The 25,906-nt window shown below is 38.2% G+C and overlaps 1 protein-coding gene across 1 annotated transcript in view; it reads left to right on the forward strand.

The window, feature by feature from the left end:
* The first annotated feature begins 444 nt into the window (after positions 1-444).
* Positions 445-25,906, forward strand: part of LOC104952680 (neurexin-1-like) — a 379,092-nt gene continuing 353,630 nt past the window's right edge. Inside the window, exons 1-5 of the mRNA XM_010779550.1 lie at positions 445-561; positions 2,001-3,350; positions 18,044-18,070; positions 19,320-19,349; positions 20,065-20,076. Coding sequence (XP_010777852.1) covers positions 2,636-3,350; positions 18,044-18,070; positions 19,320-19,349; positions 20,065-20,076 — 784 coding nt within the window. The 5' untranslated portion in view covers positions 445-561; positions 2,001-2,635. The remainder of the gene's footprint in view (positions 562-2,000; positions 3,351-18,043; positions 18,071-19,319; positions 19,350-20,064; positions 20,077-25,906) is intronic.

The raw sequence follows: 25,906 nt of genomic DNA on the forward strand, positions 1-25,906 counted from the left end.
TAGCTGGATCTCATAATAACCCCTGAATAGACTCTGGTAGTTTTCATTTTCTATCACGTGGGTCTAATTTATTGCAATAATATCTGCGAATATGGAATATACACATAGAAAAATAAGCTATTGTAGTTGTGTGTAAAGACTACAGCCCTGTGCTCTAAGTGTACCAAAACCATCTCTGACTGCTTCCCTGCGTTTGGTGTCTCTAGTGCGATCAATTAATCAATCAGAGCAGTTTTACAAGCCTTATCTCTAAAGTTGCCTCTGCCATAAATGTCCGTGGATGGATGCGTATGGAGGCAGAGGCGCTGTCCAAGGTACTGCATTCAGCCCCTCCCCGGTAGACATCACTGAGAGTAGACACGTGATACGCTCTGTCTGTGGCTCCTGACAGTCGCTGGATAAACTCAACAGGGAAACCAGATTGCACCTTCTCTTCCACAAAGATCACTGGATTTTCGTCCCGCGCTCCCGAGCCACTCCATCCGGGGGTTTCATTTGTCTCTTTAGTTGTGATTCGTCTATTTACTCGGGAAACAAATATTGGACAATGGAATATTTAAGGTAATTTGTTGTATGACTAAGGTTTTGTTTTTTTGTGGAGTTGGAGAGAAATTGGACCCGTCTCTCTCTCTCTCTCTCTCTCTCTCTCTCTCTCTCTCTCTCTCTCTCTCTCTCTCTCTCTCTCTCTTCCTCGCTGATGCTGTGATTCACTTGAAAGCAGATCTTGATGTGAAGGTTTCGCCAGAGTGGATTTGAGGTACAGGCTCTTAAACAGACCGTAAAATATATGGACTGTCGCGGTCTACAGGATTTTATCCCGTGGTATTTGCATGCAATCGATTTTTTTCCCGGCTCTTGTGCCAACTATTCAGGGTCCCGTAGAAGTAGAGGTGTACGCGCAAAGGTAAAAAACAAATAATGCCTCGTCTTCTTCTTGCAAGGAAATGTATAGTTGAGAGCGACTGCAAAAACGCTGCAGATGTGAGCATAGAATAACACTCTAAATAGTGCGCCCTTTACAGCTGTCATCCAGGGTAAGATGTTAAAGTATGGGGCATATTATTGATGACATGATGTCCCGTTTAGGCAAAATATAGCTTTGAAACGCTGCATTCCGGTGAGGATTATGCATGATGACCATTTTAATACCTCCATCACATTTGCTGTTTTTGGAGAACATGTTTCAGGCTGTTTAAAGTGCAGTGCCCAACAAAACCCGATGTGCATTTGTCTTCCTTGAAATGCAAACTAATTGCGTAGATTGAGAATAAAGCTACTGTGTTTTTTTTTCCATCTGAATATTTAACGCGTTTAGTGTTTGGAAGGAAAATCTGAATTCCTCTCGTTGTCCGAAAAATAGTAACGAGCCAAATGTAATGGAGAGCACATTTTAGGGGTCTGAATGAGATCCAGTGGCAACCCGACCGGTTCATTTTTACACAAACCGACCATTGTGAATCAAATGACGCACTTTTTCTGTTAGGTCTTCAAGTGAGGAGAGGCCAGTGAATATTCTATATCGGAATGCTGCTCATAATGGCTATTTACGGCCGCAGAAGTTGTATCGAGTGTAAGCAAAAGTGTTAATCCGTAGAAGAAACAATGAGAGTTGAAAATCGGCAATTTCCCTTTCGGGCTACTTAAACCGGGACTCTCTCAGGAATTGTTTTTAGACATGCAATCAATGATGTATAATTCGCTGATGTTTTTTTTCTTTCTTACACTACATGAATATGCGCACTGTTGTTTTTTCTTCGAAGAGCTGCATTTTAAGACACATTTCTGCACACTATGAAGTCATGTGTGGATCGAGTGATACGGAAAGTCCAGAGCTGCTGTATGCTTCCTAAGCCCTGGCGATATTCATCTATTGATATGGCTCATGTTTGTTGCAACAAAGGGCCTCTTTGGACATAAGGGCTTGATTAGCTGTAGGCCTACTTGATTTGGATGTGGTGGAAAAAAGCTGATAATGTATTACATTTGCTTTTTTCTTGCAGAGAGCTTTGGGAGAGAGGACTGCCTTGACAGACAGACTGCTTATTTTGCCGAGCTTATCAGCCAACGTGTCTCCATATGGCATTTTTTCTCAATGTTACAGAGGATTCAGGGTGAGAAGCCCCGAGCAAGGCTTCCTGTTACCCGCCAAAGAATGTTGGCATAAACATGAAGATTTAAGCTGCTATTTCAACTCAAGTGAAACTGTGCACACACTAACTGGCACCAGAAGGGACCGTTCCATAATTACATAAATTAGATTGAGTGTGCCCGATGGATATTTGAATCTCTGTCACTTTGCTCTAAATAGCCATGGCAGAGAGGACCTTTAAACAGTTCAAACTAATTTGGCGCGAACTGTGAGATTTTTGGCCAGTGGCCTGGACAGTGTGAGGTAATGGTATTTGCTCCAGGATATAACTATTGGCAAAGCATATTGCTATGCAAGCATTAAATAGCATTTAATATTTGTTCTTACAATGCATCAGTTTACACTTGTTTACCAATGTAGAGAGTCACTTGTATGCCAGCCTACTCTCTCAAAGTCAACTGAATATATTTATTGCTGGACCAAAGGTTCTCATAAATAAACTCAGCCTAATAAGTTCCTGTCTATCTGCACATATTTTGCGATCACATGATGGTTTTACAAAAGCCACATAGTGCCCATATCATATGGGCTGGGCTGCTCATTTTGTGCTTTGCAGAAATAGGCACTTCTCTAGAATTTACAGATGCTGAAGGCCAGTGGGCCAGATTTCCAGTATGGAATGCATGTTGCGAAAGCGAAATGAGCTTCAATATGAAGACAAAGAGTTCCCATGGGCTGCTTGTGTACTTCGACGATGAGGGGTTCTGCGACTTTTTAGAACTTCTCATACTGAACGGTAAACTCAGCCTTCGTTTTTCAATCTTCTGTGCCGAGCCTGCAACCGTCGTATCTGACACGGCGGTCAATGACAGCCAATGGCACGCAGTCACGATAAGGAGAAACTTTAAGAACACGACCCTAAAGGTAGACAATGAGACAAAATGGGTCGAGGTGAAGTCCAAAAGACGGGATATGACTGTTTTCAGCCATTTGTTTGTTGGTGGAATACCACCGGAATTACGATCCGAGGCGTTACGGCTCACATCATCTACAGTCAAGGATCAGCTACCTTTCACTGGTTGGATAACAGACATAAAGGTCAACAACACGGAGTCTGTCATGATTAACAGTGACGGGGTCTTGAAGGACCTCTGTGGACTGGCCAACATTTGCTTAAATGGAGGAATCTGCAGTCTAATTAACAACGAACCAACATGTGACTGCTCACGGACGGGGTTCCAAGGAAAGGACTGCAGTGAAGGTAAGACATCTGAATTCAGTTCAGACATACAGTCGGAACAACATGTCCTCCTTAGCTTTTTCATTCTGCCACAATGTGAACTGATTCAACATCAAATTCAAGTACCCTTTTGTCATGTAAATCACTCTTAAAGTAATCCTTTCCTCTCATCAAATTGGCAAAAGCCATATGTTTGTTTTAGTCTTACGATGTGTCATCGATCTGCAATTATGTTGTTTGTATTGAGTGAATTTCCTGCAAGGCCTCATTAGCAAAACATGCAGGTGTTCTCCAGCCCCAAAGGTGTTTTCCGTTCTTATCAAACAGGTCCATTGGGATTGGTTGACCTATGAAACATCTCCAATGGCTTACCTCAAATGCATGAGAAGGAGTAATCATCTAAGAGTAAACATGAATGATGTCACTAACCTAAATATACATCAAAAATAAACGACCCATAGATATGTTGAGATGACAACACAATTAACATATTAACTGAGTTGTGTTTAGTGTAATTTAATATTTGATACCAGGATTGTATATTATAGATTGATTTAAATCTCCCCACATTATGAAATCATTAAATAAACTGTGGCATGACTAAGCCACAACTTTGCTCAAAACTCTCACCCTAATTTGTTAAATAAATCTAACAGATAACAAAAAAACAGCTGTTTAATGTGGGAGAATAACAGGCCTAAAGACCAAGCTAATCAATACAAAATGAGAACATGGGGTTCTTTGAGGTAGTGAAAATATTCACTGTTGTTGCCATAAATATTGTGATCTCAGGATGTCTTAAATTAAAATGTTTCTGCAGGCTTGTTGGTCAGGCTGCGTGTCGATGGGGGAGGGGTGTGTGTGTGTGTGTGTGTGTGTGTGTGTGTGTGTGTGTGTGTGTGTGTGTGTGTGTGTGTGTGTGTGTGTGTGTGTGTGTTTGTGTGTGTGTTTATTTATGTATCTCTTATTTAAGTTTGTTCAGATACTGATCGACTCATTTTATCATTATGGACTAATGTCACGTAAATAGGCCATGATATACATTTCATTTAATATCGCCATGTATCTTTATTCAAGCACATACATATTTTATTAACAATAGGCTCATTAGGCCTGCGTTGGATAACTTACTACTGCAGCAAAAGATATTCCCATCTGATTGTCATTAGTCATTGAGGCAAATATGAAGCACCACCAATTAGAATGTCCTCTCAACAGTGTGTAGGCTATGTTTCATTCTCTGCTGCATTCATGTTTGTTACAACAATGAGACGCAGCGTAGTGCTTTGACCAACCTCATGCACTGACAGAATGAATAATTGTTGCTGTAGTTCACTAAGGGGCTTTCAGTGTTGGGCAGCATTAAGTATTTGTTTATTTAACAGAGGCCGCACTGAATCAAAGCAACCTTAATAAATGCAGATGAGAGCTGAACTGTGGCAGGAAACAGTAGTATTTCTTCCTCTTTTTGAGCACAGTCTATAATTATCAGTCTATTATTATATTGCCATTATTTATTGCACTTGAATGCCTTGTTCCATTTGTATATCACTGGGAAAAACAAGTCAGCAGATTTGAAAGCTGTTTGTGTTAAAGGGGACAGTAATTGGATACAAAAAACTCCCTTATCTCTTTGGTTCACTGTCAGTAAGCATTTGGCATTTGTTGATTGCACTTTGACAAATGTCTTGCCCCTAAATGTACGAGTTTATTATAAGGTACATAAGCCCACTTGATATTTTTCCTTTGCACTAAAGTGGGAAAAAGAAGTATGACTATTTTAGGATCCTAACCGTCAGTTTTTGAAGGACACAACAAAAAAAAGAGAAAAAAACAGGACTTCTGTTATTTCTAATATTTTAATATAAGGTACTCTTGGTTATGTTTATTGGTGGCTCTTAATTTAAATCAAGAAATTCTAATGTTAATACCTTTATGACTATGAAATAACTAATTGGTTATGTTATTGCAGTGTTAAGATACAATTTGTAAAATATATTGTCTTTGTGCTGCATGTGGGATGATCATTCATTGTGTAAAGAGGTCAATGTAATGAATATACCATTAGAATAGGGAACAGATTTACTGTAGTTCTAAAGATAAAAACCCTCAAAGATATATTCTAATCACTTTCCATGTAGCATGCCTATATGCACACTTTTAGAAGAGATTATCTAATGAAGTCTTAAACGTTTGATAGTATGGACTCTGAAACAGCTCTGATAAATAAATCTCAAAGAAACATAAATATTCATTAACAACAACTGTAAAGATACAAAAAAATGTAATGTGAAATCCTGAATTATACACAGTCTTACTAGTTGTAGGTGCCGCAGTGACTGTGATAAAGGAGTCACCTTCCCGGTATTTGTAAATTCACTGAATGAATTCATTTAGCAAGATCGTAAAAAAGGTGTGAGGGAAAAAAGAGCAGAATCTTTAACTCAGTCAAAAAGTATTTAACGGTAGTTGTACATCTGCTAGCTCATTAAATATACCCTGCCTCAATTACCACGCCGAAGCAAGGAAGATAAACTACAGGTTACAAAACTGAAGTAATTAGATCCACAAGATTACACAACAGAATACTCAAAGACTAACAGGCAATATGTCAGCGGACACGTCTGCTGCCATCACCCCAGACGGACCAAAAGCAGAAAGCAGGACTGAAAACCCTCTCAGTCACACCCCTGCACTGCACGATGGAATTAGACCCACAGTTTAGAGGTTTTTCATGAGAGGCAGCGCATTACGTCATCTTCTAATATTGTTTTTCATAGCTCATCGTTGTGACAAGTCTTGTGGTGCTGGTCACTTTGGTGCAGCCAGTGTGTTAGCAAACAGTTGCTCTAATAACACACCCAATAGAAGCATTCACATTCATTTAGAATTGTGTTCCCCAATGAATTTCATTACAATATGTATTCTTTTTGTTGCTCTGTCTTGGTCTCCACCATCTCCTGAGGGGAAATCTGACTGAATAGCAGCTAAAAGATTTATTCTCTCCATCAGATAGCTGCTTTTTTGGCTGTTTGATGCTTGGTGGGTATCGTTTAAGGATTTATCAGGGTGCAGAGAACATGTGTCTCCTGCTGTTGATGAAAGTGGTTAGAAAGTACTAAAATGTTAAAGCTGCGCGTCATTAAACCAAAACAATGGCCAAATGGTGGTAAAAGGCAAAGTTTGCTGATCATTATTTGTGGGTTTGTCACAACAAGCAGCCCCACTCGCATGCATGAAGTAATTTGATTCTCTGTTAAAATATTGATCATTATTTATTCATGCTGTTTTAAAACGGTTTGTTCATCTAAAATATGAACATTTGATCTTAGCGTATCACATTTCTCTGCTTGTGTGCCTGTAAAATGAAAATCATCACAGTTTTTCCATTGCTTTAAAATCTTTCCAAATAGCAACAAAGAGCTGCTTTAAGCATCAATGACATTTCTTATGACACATTATTTTTTGGGCTAAAACACTATTAAGACTGATGTTCATGCTAAACTCTTTACAAATACTATATTTTACATTTATGTTGAGCCATTATTTTTGTTTTACTATATTTGACACCAGGCCATAATAAGATTGGTAATACTACCTGCAATGAAGAGAGACTGCTCTTTATGGCTCATTTCTGCATTGCGAGACATAGATTCAATTCCCAGCTGAGCCATTCATGCTGAAACGGTATGAACTCATGGTACCTTAAGTCACTTTGGTTTAAAGCATCCAGCCAATTCTACCTTTTCCATCTAATTCAGTATTCTAGCAAGTAAACAGATTTGTTTCCGACCTTAAGGCAATGTGGTATTACTGCTTGCTTTCGCACCATCCTGAGCTGCATGGGGAAGGCAAGCACAAACAACTACTGCTAATTTTATCAGACCACAAATTAAAAAAATTGATTAAAGCTAGTGTTCTAGCCTCAATAAATGTTCTTATCCACAGTGGGAATCACATTTAGAGTCATATAGATATGTCCTCTCGTGTACACAGTGCTTTGATTCACCTCCAAAGTACATTGGAGGTTGAAATTTACCTTTCCATTAAATCATTTAAAAGCTGTTGTCTTACTTTGATCAGATGAAAGGATTACAGGATTTGCCACCAGACCTGTCAAGCCTCCGCTGTCCAACCACAAGCTTGCACATTTCATGGCCTCACACAAACCCACACACGCACATATAAATCCCTTTGATCGGTTGAAACAATTATTTAAATGCATTGTTCCATGGCCAGTAAGTTCCCAGAATCTGTCTTTCCTTTTTTCTCATTTGATAAATAACATAGATACATTGGAGAGCTCCATATTTTATCCTCACAAAATGGAATGATGTTTATTTCATCGTACATTAGCTAAGCATAAAATGTAGTCCATGGTAAAGAAGTAGGGCAGATCTAAACTGAGAGCGTGGAGTATTTTATTTTTTATTTTGTGCATTATGCAATTGAAAGGACAACTCCCATTGACTGGACACAGAAAGTAGCTGTGATTGCAGGGCACTTTCATTTTGTGATTTTAGCTGAGAGTATAGCTTCAAGGTATTTTTAAAGATACTGATTACGGTAGTTGAAAGTCCCCAACTAACGTCAAAAGGACTTAGTCAGATGTCTTAAGCCACTAGCTCTGCTGATGTACGGTGATGGAGTTAAACTGATGAAAGTAATTGAAATGAATTCCCACCTAATATCACATTCGAATCACAATAAGCAGCTATTTTGGTTATGTAAACTCCTTTAGTCACTGAGCAACATCCCAACAAATCGGTGACTCCCTGGAATATTAATGGCATTTTTACATCATCTGTCACACCAATGACTCGCTACCTACATGCCATTACACTCACTAAGTAGGTGGGAAATGTCCAACATTTGTGTTCTTTTGGAGTCATTTACTGCTATGTTAGCTCCATTTTGGTCTCCACCAACTCAAGGGACATTTGGGTAGTGTGCGGTGGGTTTATTAGAGTTCAGTCAAAAACAGTTTAATGCACTGTGTCAATGAAGTTGAAAATAGCCATGACAGTAAACCAAAATGTCTGGTACTTAAAAAAATAATAAGCTGAATGATGCTGAAAGGGTCTATAGGACTGAGGAGAGCTGCAGATTTGGGTAATATGTTCGCTTTACACGTGTTATTTGAGGCATTGTTCCTACAAAATAAAGGAAATGGCTGGGGCCTCTTAACATTTTGAATACAGTGATACTGATAGACCTATAAACCTTTAGTGTTATTCAATATGAAAGAGAGGATCTCTTTCATTATGGTCAATAATTTGGCTATCCTGACTAGTGCAGGACATCTTTAGCTAGGAAGATGTTGGACTGTACAGCACAATGTGTATTCATTTCTGAATGAAGTGGCACATTGATTCAAAGGGAGATTTATGTTTGGTTGAGGCTCTGGCTGAATGCCTTAAGTCAGTACTAGACATTCTGTGCCAAGTTATATCCCTAAGGACACTTCAACCTATACACTAAAGGAAACAATAGAGTAAAGAAATGGGGAGTGTTATATTTGGTGCAGGAAAACCAAAGTTTTAAAATAAAGTGGTCAAAGACTGTAAAATGCGTCTAAAAATGTACATTGTTGGGAAATATATCTTGTGCATACTCTTTATATTCCGTCAATGTGCTGCTAAATATTAGGGATATTAGGTGTGTAGCGAAATACACAAAGAGACAAGGTAATATAAATGACAACAGTACATTTAATGAATCAAACAGACTGTCAGAAGCAAAACCATCCATTTTAGATAATTTATATGGCCATGTCCAGGTGATTGCAATTGTTGACATCCTATTTAAGTATTCAATAGCTCTCATCATGTCCACATACACCATACATTAAACTGCTTTGAGACACAGTGTAAAGGAAGAAAAACTCTTAATACAAATAAGTGCCCCCTTTCAGGCATGTCTGTCATCGTATGTTGCACAAACTGTGTATTCTCACTATCTCTGAAAGTGTCACTCTGTCTAGAAGCATCCTGCAGCTTCACTCAGACAAAAGCAGATTAATAGTATACTGCTGTCTCTGAGTCCAAAGACAGATATTGGGATCAAAAGATTAGAGGGATTTTCCCATAGGATTTCTGCCTTGTTTAAATACAAGTGCTCCCGACTGTCAAAGGGTGTTTGTGAAATTCTTTGACACATAACTCCTCCTTTAAAAGGGATTCGTCCGACAGCATAAATAAACACACACTCACACTAGCCTCTTATCAAACTGGGCTACACAGTGTGTTTCTTATAGAGGCATGTTAGCCGGCATATGGAGTTTAGTGTGTATCGTGAGATGCATAATTCATCCTGTTATCTGCCGTGAAGTTATGTCATGTACAGTATGCATGACATCTAACAGAATATTTACCTTTAAACAAATGATTCTGCTTTTTTTGTTTATCATAAAAAGACATCTCTATTCATACCTATGTATGGTGTGGAAACATACCTCACTTTACATAATTGCTGCATGATTTCAATGCAATATGAACGGTTTGATCTCCCTTACACAGATATGAAAAAAAAGCCGCATTGAGGCAAGGTTTTGCCTCTTTACATTTCAGGCTGTAGATGATATTTTCACTTTGAACATAAGTTGCCTTTGATGCTGCTGGTTTGGTGTCATCCTTCATGAGAGTCGTCTTAAAAACTAAAAAACAAGTCGAAAGTGCACTGCCATAATTTGATAGCTGTCATACTAATGAGGATGAACTTTCTAGGAATATTTGATGTGACTTTGAAGCCATTTGTGCCTGTTACAGCAAAAGTGAAACTGAAATAACTACAGCGTAGTGGAAGTTATGTGTCATTTTCTTTCCATGAGTAGTGTTCCCTTTTGTAATATACCGTATATACATCTTTACCTCTTTATATATAGAGTAATTGATAAGATTTAGTAGTCATTGGTTGCGTTTTCACCAGGAAGCTTTTTATTTCTACAATTTTTCTCTCTTTTGTAATTGATGTTGAAAGGGTTGTAGCTCACAGTTTACAGTACTAAGAGCTTAGCTGTATTAATACTTACGGAGCTTTATTAATAGTCTTCTTTTCTTACTTTAGCTGAAGAGCTGCACTTCAGATAGGGATTTGTCACACGTCAACAGTGATGAGAGCCAAAACTGCAGTTCCCAACTGCTGAGCATATTTAGGTAGAAAAGGTGCTTGGCAATACATTAGCACACATGCTTCAACACCAGTCTGTCATTTCTATTACAATACATTACAAATTAGCCTTTACTAACAAACTTGCGGTTTACATTGATCCCTAGTAGACGTCTTGGTTCGCCTGCAGAGCTGCTGCTTCTCCAAAAAGATTTAGTACACATCTGCAATAATATCCTAGATGTTGTCAATCCAGGATTAAGGTTATTATACTGTATAAGCTGCTCTGATTATCCTGTTGAATCTCTCCGACCCACAAGATGTAAAAGAATGGAGAGGTCTTCAGCACATCTGCTCCCACAATCCTCTCTGTTTGGGCTTTCCCTTTGAAAATATCTGGATTGGACTTTATTGTCCACACCATCTGGCTGCATAACAAGATTATTTACTCCAACACTAACCCTGTTTGAGTTAATTTAATTAGACAAATGAATGGTGTTCCATACCATGATCAGGAAGCTGCTAGCCTAGCACTGTAGAAAGGTTACGAAATCGGACTACCACGATAATTTGATTAGATATCGGACAGAGCAAGGCTAGCTCTTTCCCCTGCTTTCAGCATGCTAAAATAAGATGACATCCAAAGTATGATCTCTCATATTTGGAAGCATATTATGGATCTATCAGCCTTATTTTGTAGTGAAGTGTTCTGTAGATTTGTAGATCTATTCATCGTTTTTTTTAACTGAAGACACATAGAAAATACATTTGGTTCATTGATAGGTTAGATTGAACAGTTCAAAGCTACTAGCAATACATAGATGATCTTCACTTGAAGGCGTACAATATTTAAACCACACTTATAACCAAAACAGACGCATGTAGCCAAAATGAAAACCTGTCATTCTGATAAAATGTGGAACTCTGACAGAGATATTGGACACTTTCTCATTTTGAGGAAATTCAGTGTCTGTGTGATGACCTCACAAAAAGGCTATGAAAAGGGAATTGTTCTGAAAGCATAGGTGTGTCATCGTTGACTGCTGGTGAGAGTAGAAATTGTGCAGTATAGCATCAGCTGTTGAAGCTATCCATATCCAGAGTGTGAGAGTGGCTGGTCACTTTCCTCTCTCTGCCCTCTTACTGTTGCTTGAGAAGGATAATGAGGAAGATGGTGAGCTCTGTAATGCCACTAAAGCTCCTCTGTAAGATAGATGCATTAGGTTTAGACTGTGGTACTAAGAGATGAGCCCACACTTATAAACATTACTCTTGATTTGGTCGAATTTGTAATTTAACAACAAATCGATCCTCTGGTAGCTGTGACCTTTGCTGCAAGGCTTTTACATTTTCCCTTAAAGTGCCTCTTCGACAAAGGATTTTTAAACAGTCCTCCTGCTACTATTTTTCAAATGTAGAACTCTCTAATGGGCTGGCAATGGATTCAGTGCGTTCTGTTCTTCTTTGTTATTGCATGTATGCTGATAACACTGCAGTAGAAGGAAAAGAGAAGAAGAGCACTTATTTTATCTGAGGTTTTATAGAGTTGTGTGTTTTTGTAAGGGTGGAACATTTAGAGAAGTCATTTTTTGTTTGCACAAAATATTATGAGGGAATTCCACCAATTGTATGTAGTTAATTTTAACAGTTGGCCCCGGAATAGTTGACTGTCACAATTTTATCTAAGGAGCCTAATTTGACTGCCAACTCAGAGTAAAAGCACTGCTGTGTTGGGGAAATGTGATTATGAAATAAAGGATTATTCCATTCTGGATTTATGGCGGGGCTGAGCTTCTGATTTAACATAAAATAACATGTTTTAATAACCAATTATTTTGCTCAAAACACATTATATATAGCCTATTTTGGTGAATTTGAATACAACTCCCCTTCTTCAATCAATCTCAACATTTGCTAGATAGACTATGAGAGCATTATGTCTAATCAAAGGGCGCATAAAACTTTATATCAAAATCAATGAAAACATTTTTTAACTAGAGCACTTAAAAATGCCATAAAAATCTAGCACTATCAGAGCGCTATATATATTGTGAATTAACAATAAGAATGATTCCATGCCGAAATCAGCAGGTGTGGGCACATAGAAGCAGCAGGGTTGCTGCGCCTTGGCAATAGTTGTTTTTTGTTTTTTCTTGTATAAAGCTAAACAAGATGTGGGATCATTGAGCAAAACATTGAATATGTCAATTCATGGGAAGGAAACCCTTATTTATCAGTGCGAAAACAGTAATGTAACTGTGGCTCTGATGGAAGGTTTCTAAAGTTTGAGTTGCATTATTGGAATCTTATGATTTCAGGTCTGTGAAGAAGAGGGGTGTTGGGAACATAACTGATGAAATGCTGTCCATTAATGAAATAGAAGATTGTGGATAATCTTTTTGTCATTTGCAAATTAATACATTAAAGGTTCTGATGAGTAATAAGTGGTTTTCTATCATTTAAGGAAACTGGAGTCGGGGAACCTGCTGTGTGAACCTTGACATCTCATTGCTTAGTGTCACTTCAACATTCTCATCCTCATACATTTATCTGCAGCTCTTTTAAATATCCTAGTATAATGCTTTTCAAGTCAGTTTCACTTTTTCCACAGTAAAACATTGTCATAGCTGACCTACTTTTTCAAAGCAATGCTGGGATGATAAACTGCTTGAGTTTGAGGCTATTTAAGATGGAATTTAACTGCTTTCATTAGGAAGTGTCAGCTGCTTTATAATCCATAATATTGAACATAATTTAACATATTACTATATTATTTTTCCTTGAATTACACTGTTCATATGTATGTCATAATACACAAAATATTCATGACTTCCTCAACTCCTGACTAACCAGTCTGCCAAATAAGAATATTCCTGTGAGACAATACATTGATATTCCCAGAAAAATACCAAAAAAGTGGTCCGTTCAGTTTTGAGGTTTTAGTTTTTATGCAGCGTCTATAATAAAACATGCAGCTATTTATTTAACAGCTGCTACATTGCACACACAATTAGACACTTATAGAACAGGCTGCAGAAATATGATTTTTAACTTTAAGAAATGTATTGAAATGCATGTAGTTGCACAACGTTTTCAAGTAAATCATTTATGTAAATATATTCCCCATGTCTGGTTAATGTTGACAAGCGGCCTGACAAGCCAGGTGGAAGGTTGTTCCCTTGTCTCTGATGGCAATTAGTTGATTCCTTACTCGACCATGACATAATAAAGATCATTTGCCAGCACCTACATTTATCAATGTGCACACCATTTAAGGATCTGAAAATCAAAGAAGAAAACAAATGTTATTTACTAAAGAGATTATACAAAACTAGGCAGGAAAATAGGGGAGAGGCGTTTTCTACCTTTTTAACACATTTGTGAAACTGTCAATTTGGAAGTATAACTAACATTCATTTAGACATTTTGAAAGTAAACTCCTAAGAGTTCTCTTTCAAAGGAGATTACCTTCATGAATATACACTTTTCCATGGGGAGGAACCATTTACATTTCATGTGTTTCTTTTAAGATAGTGCTTGTTAAGAGATTAAGTGAAATACCTCTAGGATCAGTTAAACCCCACGGCAAAACGCAACATCTTGCAAGAAACAGCGTCTGAGGGCTTCTTAACATTTAATAAATGATGAATGTGTCATATGCACTTAACGGGAAGAAACTCAGCTATCAGACAATATTAACCATTTTTTGCAAAACGAAACATAAGGGTAATAACAAAGACTCTGAATTACCCCTGAGCGAAAAAATGCTAACACCCTTAGCACAGAACTCACTTAAAATACCCTTATTACTTATCGTATTTGCACTAACAACATATCGATTAGCAAACTGAGATTCCACAGATTCCAAACATATAAGTATCATCACTGAGCGATCAGAACTCGGCGAAACAACAACAAACAACAAGAACATTTGCTTTACGGAGCCAAAACGGCTACACACGTCTTAACTTTGTTGTTTTCTGATCAAAAGTTGTGTTCAATGGCATTAAAACGATAAAAACGCTGCTGAAGGTTAATCCATAGGTTAATCCAATGTGTCTGTGCCACTTTGAAATGATTATTGATAATCCATCATTCCATTTTTATGTCAATAACAGAGATTTCATATTAGCTGCTACGATAGCTACTAGAGTGACAGCTTCTGGTTCCGGGGCATTTCTGGCTGCGCATCACTCATTCATAATGTTTAGATTTTAGGATCTTCCCCTCGATTCTATTGGCTCTAACGGTTAAAAAGAGGTGTCAATCATCAAAATCGACCGACGGAGGGCCAGAGATATGGAAAATGCACCCAAATGACCCCAGAAGTGTTTTTTGTTTTCTAAATCTCTCTAAAAAGGTAAAATGTCACTTATTTTGCATCAATCTATGGGTATACCTGGGTCATTATCCTGAGGCCTGAAAAACACGCTCGGGGCTCAACTGGTTTTAAACTGTAAAACCAGCTAAATACAGCAACTATTGACAACAAAATATCAACATACCTCAAGCAATGCAATGCTGATGACATTTAGAGAGCATGAAAAGGGTTAACTCAGGCACACATGATATACTACAATTGTGAAATGGCAGAGAAAAATGAATTATTTCTCCTGCTGTGTGTTTGGTGTAGTGAATGTGACACATGTTCCTTTATGTGATATAGCGTGACCCAGAACCCCCCCCCCCCTGCTCTTGGCATGTCTCTTCAGCCAACTGCATTCGGGCGTGTTTCAAGACAAACACGGATGTCTTAATTATGTTTTATCAAGCTGGCAGATGGTAGGCTACGCAACATATAATAGTGGCTCAACCAATGGTAGTTACGCTTCCTATGGGATGTCACATTGACGTTAATCAGTTGCCACAGTGTTGAGCTCACAGTCAAAGCGTCAAGGTTGCGCCGAGATGTCAGGATCTTGTCTGCAGGAGGCAAATAGAAAATAAAATCAATTTTAGACGTATAAACGCGCCTTGTTTTTTTTTCTTCTGCTGTAGCATGCCAGATGTTACGTTCAGTTCGGTACCAACTTGAACTGTAATGTAATTACTTTCCATGAGCTAAGCACCATGATCAACAGAACAGGACCATCAGAGATGCAGATTGTCTGATAGACAGTTGAGTGCATTTTGGTGTAGTGTTACCAGCACAATAGCGCTGGGATCACTTTGTCAAGGGGATTAAATGGATTTACGTCTCTGGATTAGGATGCAACCAGCTGGGTACATTTGTGAAAGAAAGAGAGTGTGTGTGTGTGTGTGTGTGTGTGTGTGTGTGTGTGTGTGTGTGTGTGTGTGTGTGTGTGTGCGTGTGCGTGTGTGTGTGTGTGTGTGCGATATGGGGCTTGTTTTAATGGTCCCTGTCAGGTGATACAGCTGTTAGAGGAAAGCTTATTTTCTTCAGAAGACTAGCAAATGAAAATCTCCTTTAGTGGGGCCACTGAAGATTGATTTGAATAAATGACTTATACTACTGGACATAATCTGTCAATAAATCACATTTCCTGAGCACCCTTATTCAGTTGTACTTGTGTATATTATCAGATTTTTTGTGGGAGGGTCTATTTTAGTGTAAAGAAAATGCCATAAGAGTTTTAATAAAAGGATATGTACTGCATTCCTCTCAAGATGTAGCTACTGTAATTAGTATGAATCAGACTCTAAATCTGGTATATTATTATTATTAAATATATTCAATTATTATATAGATATTGGTTTGGATCACCCATCATTTGAAGAAAGGAATCCCTATAACACTTGCTAAATAATCTCACAATCTAAAATCAACTAATAAAACAATGCTCTTAAACAGGCCACCATTACAATTGAAATGCAGTGAATTATTTGTCATTGTGGCAAATATCAGTGTCAGTCTTTGGGGTTTTGATAACAGCAAACGGTGTTGATTCTTTCACCTGTGGTCACTTTTCAGCTGCCAGCTTCATGCTTGCTTTGTCAGAATGCCTTTTCAGCGATGTGCTTTTCATCTTCAAGCTAACTTTTTGTGAACAAAGTGCACTTTTGTCTTTTACAATAAAATCCACCATCAAGTGAAGAAATCAGGAAATGTGTAAATTTCATTTTTTACAAGAAATTTAAAAACTGAGGCACAATTTTAATGTATAACAATATTTCACAAAATGTATGTGAAACAATATTTTTTAGTAAAGTAAGGAAACTGGTCTTGCCATGTTAAGTGACACTGTTTACATGCCTTGTATTTTGTTCACAAAATGAATATTTGGATTGTTTTTTGTGCATGAAGTCTGATTTGGAAGGGGAATCCAGTGGTGATGGTAAGTTTTGGGTCAAAAAAACGCTTGAATCTGGCCGAGAAACCATTTTGAAGAGGTAGGAGTTTATTTTGTAGTTGGAAGAGGGCTTGGTGCCCAAATGGCCGCATGGTTCCAGTGACTGGATGATTATAGGATCATTTTGTGTTGTACATATATATAAGACATTGCATGCAACTGTCTTCACGATTCATTTCATGATAACCTTATATCATCAATATTTCATTCATACCATTTTGTGTATTTATCCCATTCTGATTTTAATTATTTAAATATTAAATATGGAATCAGTCTCCAGGCAAAATGCAAGCACTTAATGGTGAATAGAACTGTTGACTGACTATATGTTGTTCTTTCTATAGGCATTTGGGTCCTTACATACTCTAATTTCAGTGGTTGTGCATGTTTTCTCCAACTTATTTATTTCCCCCACTGGCTGCATGATGTTCACCTCATCTGTTTGCTATTCCTTCACCAACATCTAATTCTTCTCTCGGCCTCTTGTGTCTTTTGAGTGACAGACTTTATATGGCATTTTTCTCACCTCCTCACACCTTGATTGCCCGAATCGATGTTAGGGCAATTTCCTATGGGAGGCAATCTCCTTTTGCATTGCCACGCCAAGCTGTGCTCACTGGTCATTGCTTTTACTACGGAGACTGAAATCACCTGAATAGAGCTCCAGTCACAAGACCCCACAGCCCAATCTCAAACCTTCGAGGCATTGCTATACCACAGCCAACTCTATTTATGTAGCTTTCTTCCTCTTGCAATGCATTTCATCACATGTGGTGAGGAGATGCTTTTCATGAAGAAAAAAAATAAAATATCACACACAATTTCCATTGAGTATTTTGTATAAAATAGTTGTTATTTCCAAAAGTTAGAGTCCATTGTGTTTTAAAAAAAAACGTTGAATAAATACAATTTAAATAAGCCTAACGCAACAACATCAACCGGCCTACAGCCTGAAGATGTTTATCTCCTAACGCCTCATGATCAATACTGGTTCTTCAGTCTTTTAACAGAGATGCCAGATTTGTTCTGCTGCCAACAAAGACTTTAGTACTTCAAGGTTATATCAAATATTCAGGAGGGCTCATTCAGTTACAACTCTGTCCTTTATTCCAGTTAAGTCTACGAGACAACAAAATGAAGGCCCATGTGGCATAAAACAGCATTTCTTCTGCAGGAGTTACAATAGGTCACTTGCATGTGATGTTTAAAGCCTTGCATGGTTACAACATGCAATGGCCAGTACTAGTCTGCATGCTGCTTAATGAATGTCTTCCTCTCTTTCTCTTTGCCTGTCAGTGCTTCCAGAAGACACCAATAATGAAGGTGGGTACTTTGAACGATGCTTTCCTTTCTTGCTAAATTTTTGAAGCCTACATATTGGCATGGCTACTTAATTAAATGATTTTATCCTGGTAATGATATTGATATAACTGGAGTGGTAAGTCTGATACATCTGGTAATTATTGGTGTTTATTGATAAAGTTTGTGTTTATTTATTTTTTTTTGTCAAATCTCACTTAAATCAGACTTAAACTCTCAAGTGAACCAAACCTTAAAATAATCAAATATAATCAAATATTAAAGTCCTTAAGTAACAATCATTTACAATTGTTATTACAAGACAGGACTGGTGGGGGCTAGTCGGTTAGCATTCAGATTTTTATGTTTTGAATGTTATAAACTTCAAATTTAGCTGGTTTGTTACACACTACACCTTTAAATAAATAATAATCAACTAATTTATTAAGGATATCCAACATAAGGAAATGTTTTGTTAGTTTGTGTATAGTTAATCAAAAGGTCACATGAACCCTTTTTACAAAGACTTCTCACACAATGCTACCTTTTGTATTGGTGCAAAACTGTCCTTGTAGGCTACCTGGATTCCATGGAAACAAAGTGAATTGTTGATTTTGTTTTTTTAAATCGCCCACATTTGAAACAGCCGGGTAATGAACATGTACACTGTATAGCTGGAAGAAAAGCTTGCTATTGGAACACAGTTGACTAACATAAAGCAGCACAAACAGCTAGCTAGCATGCTAACGGTGCTGTGCCTGGGCCATGTTGGTAAATTCAAATGAATGTTATACAATTTAACTGTTAATTTACGCAATTTGAAGTCATTGCTACTCAAATCAGCACAGCGTCCAATCATCTTTTTTTAATTTTACTGCACGACACGACACAAGGTAAAACAGTCTTCTGCAATACATGCGCCTAGGAATCACTCTTTGGTTGGTAGGTGGAATGACAGTCTGTGTACTTTCCATGGACTGTGTGGTACTTTCTTATCCAAGAAAAATAAAACAAAAGGTCAACCCAAATAAAATATTCTGAATGACTAGTAAGTGGCTGATGATGCATTGCAACCTGTTTAGGTTGACTAAATGCTCATCGCGCTAACCCTGTCTGTGCATCCTCCTCTTCCTCTCCGTCCCACTCTTCCCTATCCCCACACTCCTCAAGCAACGCAGACATCTACTCTGTTGTCAGATGCCTGCGTGTCGGTGTCTCACAGCTTCCCATGATCCCTTGTTCTCTGCTGACTTTGCTCTTGTTTTCCTTTAAGGTCTGGCACATCTGATGATGGGCGACCAAGGTATGAGCTCTGTTCCTTTTTCCTATCATTCCTCCATTGTCCCTCCTACTCCCATTGTGCTCAGAAGTGTGTGTGTGCATATAACGCTTGTGCGATGCTCAGGCTTGAAGCTTCATATATGGGCTGTCATTTCACTTATTTTGAATTACCTAGTTGATTTTCCGTCTCCCAGATACTTTTTTTCTCTGTCTGACCTCTTTTCACAGCTCTTTTGGTTTCCCCACTCAGCTTAGTAGCCGTGTCATAATTTCTCTCCATATTTTTTTTCCTTTTTAATTATTCACATCTACTGTACAGTTGTGATGTAATATGATGATGTGGTTCAAGCAAAGGAACATTTGAATTAAGATTATGAGGATATGATGCATGGTGGTGGAAAAATAGCCTACTGAATATTGAAGCCGGTCCTCATCTGCCGTGCATGTTGCGAGAGTCTGCACAGACGATCTGTCCATTCTATCTTCATTCATTTCTGCGGCCTCTGCATATCCTTATCATGCAGCAGAGATGTGTTGCTCCTCTCTTTCTGCTTTCCTTTGTTAGTCACCCATTTCCTCTCTTCTGTTTGCACATATAGCCATCAAGCCTTTCTCCCGTCTTCTATCCTTTTTTCCAACCTGACCCGGACACTTATCGGTATCCCCTCTCCTTTTGTTCTACCTCCTTTTTGTCTGGAATCTGCTTTCTTCATGGAACATTTCACCAAAACTCATAGGTAAAAGTAAAGGTACTTCCCCTTCTAATTCCCTGTGTTCATGAAACTATGACAGCAGTGTTTGTGGCAGTATATACTCATGCTAATTGAAGTATATAAAGTCATTGGCATTCAAAAACAAATTGCTTTCTCAACTATTACTCAAAGATCTCAAAGGTAGGTGCCGCTTCTGCTTTGCATTCACATGTGAAAGCTGCGTGTTTCTTTTCTGCTTGATGCATGGGCATTATAAATGAGGCTTACATGGGCATATGAACACAATCAGTGCTGTCCTAGTTCCAGTACATCACCACCACCACCCAGGGGTAACTACGCTTCAAATAATTGGTTTGGGATTTTTTTTGCGTGTGAGGCTTGATCATAGTGTTGTGGGCCTCCCATCCCGGCTGTGATCCTCACCTCCTCTCCCTGTAGGGTAAGTATACCTCTGATCTTTGCCATTTGACTCTCCTCCTCAGGGCAGAGAGGGGAAACTTGGCTACTCAGGTCCCTACTGAGCATTCAAGGTAAAGTTTTGATTCTTTCAAGTTAGCTACTATAGAAAGCCACATTTAGCAAGCCATCATTAGCTTACTGAAGTGTGGAAAGCTTGAACATCAATGTGTTTGGTTTACCAATTGGAGAAAGACATGTATTAAAAATAAAACCTCAAATTTGGAAAGAACACTGACATTCAAGTTTTTCACCTTGATTTTGCTTGCCTTTGTTGCCATGTTATTAGTTTTAGTTTGGCACATGTTTTGGATGTTTTCTTTATTTCTTTACACCAAGTAGGATATGTTGTGTTCTGTGAAATGCTATCGCTTATCATATACTTGTGAAGCATCATCTGAACAGGTAAGTCTTCAACCTGCCATGTGGTGTACAGTGTTAGGCTTCGCTTTATCCTATTTTGCAAGAATCATAGCTATTGCAATGTATTCTGCTGCCCAACGTCAAAGATGCAGTGATTTGTTCATGGATAACACACACATACACACACACATACTGTAAACGCACCCATAAATGAAACAATTTTCCGTTATGAAAGATTTTTACCAATCTCCTAAGGTAAGTTCCATTTCCACAATCCTACTGGTGTCCTGGGGTTCGGAAAGTGGATGCATACCAGTTGGCTTCTCATTACACACATACTTGACATACATAAAACAAATGTAATTCCATTTTGAATGTTTGATTTTGAATTAGAAAAACCACTGCTGTGGGTGGTTTGAAAACTTTTAATTGACTAAATATTTAATTAGTCAAATGTTTGCTGTCGTCAAGTTTAGCAAAATCCTTGGAATAATACACTACTTGTCATTGACCTACTTGTAAACAACTGGCTGGGTATTTGGTATTCCATAAAAACTATTTTGTCAATACAATGACATTTTGCTGTCTGAAACGTACAGTATACATGTGATATGTTTACATTAACAAAACTACTGTAAATGTAGTGATACTGGCTAAAAATAACATAATCTATGAAAGGTGGGTTTTTAGTTTTACACTAATAAGACAAATAGTTTACTACTACACCCTTAATGCACATTTCAATTCTGACTGGTGTTTTTAGTGTACATTATACAGCTTCATTCCAAACCCACTGGTTTTAACGACACAAAAGCAAACACCCAGTTAAGCTGTGGCAGAAGGAGAGCCACAGGGAGAGATTGAAAGAATGCTGATGAGGCACAAATCTGACATATGAAGCACACTGTTTCTAAATTGGGCCGTTGTCGGTTGTCCCCTGTGTCGTAGGGAGGGAAGTCCAGTTATGTACTGTGTAGTCACAAACACATATCCCCTCTTGAGCATTAAATCTAGCAGCGAGGACACTGCCTGTATTTGCTGTGTGCTTTAAGCTGGTGAGAATATTGTGTATTATGTTAGCCCCCCTGAGGTCCTCCTGTGTCACGTTAACCACTTGTATGGTTTATCCTGTGTTTCATGGCTGGTCCCTCGAGGATGGGCTGGTTTCTGTGTGCCGCTTTTCAGCTGGTGTACTCTCACTGGAGTACTAAAACCTCATTTCCATCCAGCTCTAGAAAGCAGGGCATACAGTAGAATAAGTCATATTACCGCTGGCACACAAATCGCTGGGTATTTAATTGCTGTCATCACAATAAACTGCCATGTGCAGCTTAAGAGGAACTGCAGGCTGTGCAGAAAGGCTTACAGGTACCAATGGCCTATTTCTATATTAGTATACTTTTTAATGTAATTGCTTTCACTTTTTAGAAATGATAAGTGTCCCTTTTTATTATATATTGTGCATTTTATGGATGTCTGTGGGGCAAGTGAGCGGATCATTATAGAGTTTTTTTGTACACGTTATTCTATATGTCCTATTTCATATTGTAAGGATGTTATAATGTAATATTGTATTCCTTTTCTTTACATTTTAGAGAATGCTGATAAACTGGTGAATTTTAAGAGGGTTCCTTATTTGGCTGATAAAAACCTTAAGTTCACTTTTTACATCCAGCAATCCATTTGACATTGCCACGATTCTGCTGTTAACGTTAGCTGGCATACTTTTGTACATTACATTTTTCTGTTGAATATGCACGAATCAGAGTAGAAACTAAACATCTATTTATAATAGCTGACAATTTTAGAGCAAATGCAATAACCAGGATATTACTATTCGTTATGGATATTCATTGAAACATCTGTATAAACCAAGGCATGAAAGAAAATCAATGCAAGCCTCACTATTTGGTCTGCTTATTGTATGTATATACTGGCAATACACACATGCAGTATGAGTTATGAACACACATACAAGAAAGATATGTGCATTTGATATAGATTATCATTTTTGTTCAAACTTTCACATTTGTTCAAGGACTTGTTGACTTAACCTTGAATAGAAAGGCACTTGTACGCGATGTGCAAACATACTTATGGTACAGTACAATAATGGATAGTATTCAGCACGTCTCAGTGAATAAGAGCTGTAGGAGTGTGTTTAAGTCGGTAAATTACAATGAAAAAGCCTCACTTAACATATTGTATGTGGGAATTTGAAGCACAACCTGTTTACTTTAACGGAAGCTCAGTGAAATGATTTGGTGTTCTGCAAAGTTCAACCATCTGCATAACTACAAAGGTCATAGAATACAATATAAGAGCTCCAACATTAGCCAATTTAATTCACATATTTAAAGTCATAAAACAGCAAAACGTAAATGTAGTATTCATATCTTTAATTTGATCAAAAGTCATTTGTAACCTTTCATTCTGCGTTCCAACTTCTTACTGTGAAATCTGGTAAAGCTCTGCATCACAGACTTTATTCTCTGGTACTTGTCTCAAAGGATTATACTTGACTAGAAAATTCCGTAAGTCAGTTTTCCCCAAAGAACGCCACATTAGTTGTGCTGCAACTAGAATTAGTGTCTAAGACTTACATATTATTGACTTTCAGGTTGTTTAACAGCCAACAAAACAACAATTCGTGGATTTTAAAATTGTCACAGAAAAGTATGTGTTGTAATCCTTGTTTAGTGATGAAATACCAATCCACCATGGAGTGCTGTCCTGGCTTTATTTGCTTCTGACAGCAGAGTGGCCTGCAGTAAGAGATATTTTCGTTTTCTGGTATGTGTTTCTTTCATAGACATTTATATATCCTACACTTTTATATAATTGACCTCACCACAGCTTCTACTTGAGCTAATGTTGGGGTTTGTATTACCCAAGTTTCCCTCTTTGATTAACAGTTAGGTTTCCAGGTTTGTGCGGTGACAGGTGCATGACAGGGTACAGCAACATATTTTATCATACTACATTATACTACACTTAAACATCAGTCAGAAATAACAACGATTACGACTTTTGTACAGAGAGGGTTCACAGAATTCTTAAAAGAGAGTGTCTTAGAGTTGCTCAGCGTTCAATTGTGTATTATATTGGTGATAGTGTTGATGAGGTGACTCACTATAATGGGGTGAACGCTTTAAATGAGTGCCACTGCCTTGAATTCAGTTTGCAATATAATCTATTTTAATGTTTGCATACTCAGCATGACCTGAAAAATCTTAAAGCTCTGTGTTTTAGTTTTCAGGGAGAGTCCTTACATTTACTCTACAATACGTAGAGATGCCCTCAATACTTTAGGATGATAGTTGTAGACAAAGAGTTTCCCATTTGAAGCACACAGCACCTTTGCCATGAAAGCGCAACAAGTTATTTTAGATGATGTGCATTGCTATGTCAGATTGCAACTCGTCAAGACTTTACGCCTTCTTTATCTGACAGGTAACACAATACCATGTGGTGCGCGTTGAATCAACAACATATGTTGCCTTTTTAGCTTCAAATGGAACCTGGGAGACTGTCAGTGAAATACTGAAAATGCTCCATTGATTCCCACAGGATTGTATTTACCCAGCTTTAACCCTATAGTTATTTAGCACACAGTATATGTAGTTGCAGACAGTTTTATAAATACTATCTTGTGAGTAAAGTGCATCTACAGAATTCAATTAAACATGACGTCTTTTAGTGAGGGTGTTCGCTTCTGACGATCTTGATTCACACTTCTCATAGAGGGCATACTCAGAGATAATAACACCTTACAGTGAGCTGTCTTCTGGACTCTCATTATGTAAAATGTCAGCGGAAATGCTGTTTGAAAAGCTGACTCAGAATTGTAACAAAAACAAAATTGGGTTTATCTCTAGGTCTTGGCATATGGGTAACATCCTCACCATCTGGTCTGAAAACTCAAAATGTAAGAGCCTGATTTAAACTCATGTTGCATACAAATCAGAAGCTCTCAATCAGAAAATGCTTGGAGAATATAATGAGCAGTTAAGTTTTTCGTCCACGTTTACCAAAACCAAAAACCAAAATTATCTATGATGAACTAAAGAGATATCTTGCTAACTCAAAAGGAGATGTACTCTTTGAAGTCACCACTATTAACTACACTGAACAAAAATATAAATGCAACACTTTTGTTTTTGCTCCCATTTTTCATGAGATCTCAACTTGCCATATATGTGACCCTCGTTCCCATTTTACGGCTCTGAAAACAAACAACGAGCTCAAAAAGTAACTCTACTTGAGTTTCAGATTTCTTAAAAGATATTTGTATTATGGACAAAGATTATAACAAGTGTTTAGACTTGTTAAGACAAACTCAATCACCGTGAGAGGAAACGGCTCTATTAGGTAGGTGAAGTGTCCACCCGTAAATTCTACGAAAATCTCCTGTCGTACTAATACGTGTCCGCACAGGAATCCGACCGGGTGTTATTTTCTGAGAAGACTTACACGTCAAAACGAAATAAACCCCCCAGACCCCCCCCGGCTTCCGCCGGGCACTCCCCAATTTGCGGGCAAATCCACGTACAGCTGAGCTAGAGAAGCGTCTCTCCAACTCTCCACCACCACACCCCGGACCACCCTACAACCAGGCATCTGAGGACGAGAAGTTTACCGAACACGCCCTCCTCCAAACGACCCTATAAACCCGTCCTTGACCTCTAGTGCGCCCACCCACAATGGCGCTCCAGGTCCGTCAGGGCTTGGTAACGAAAGGGTACCCACCTGTACAATCTCCATGCCCAACTCCGCCCGCCCCCAATTGGGAATCTCAAAGCCTGGGGGGTCCCTGGGGGGGTTATTTCGTTTTACGTGCCAAAAGTCTCACCGGAAAATAACACGTCGGATTCCGTGTTGGACCGTTATTAGTCACTAACAGATTACCGTAAAGAAACTGATAACGGTTGGACACTCCCACCCTACCCTAATAGAGCGTTTACCGCTTCACGCAAAGGTATAGTGCTAAACAAAGTCAACAACTGTTATAACTCTTTTACCAATAAAAACAACTTAATCTTTACAA

Source organism: Notothenia coriiceps, unplaced genomic scaffold (assembly GCF_000735185.1).
Source record: "Notothenia coriiceps isolate Sejong01 unplaced genomic scaffold, NC01 NC01_scaffold00000339, whole genome shotgun sequence".
Classification (NCBI taxonomy): Eukaryota; Metazoa; Chordata; class Actinopteri; order Perciformes; family Nototheniidae; genus Notothenia; species Notothenia coriiceps.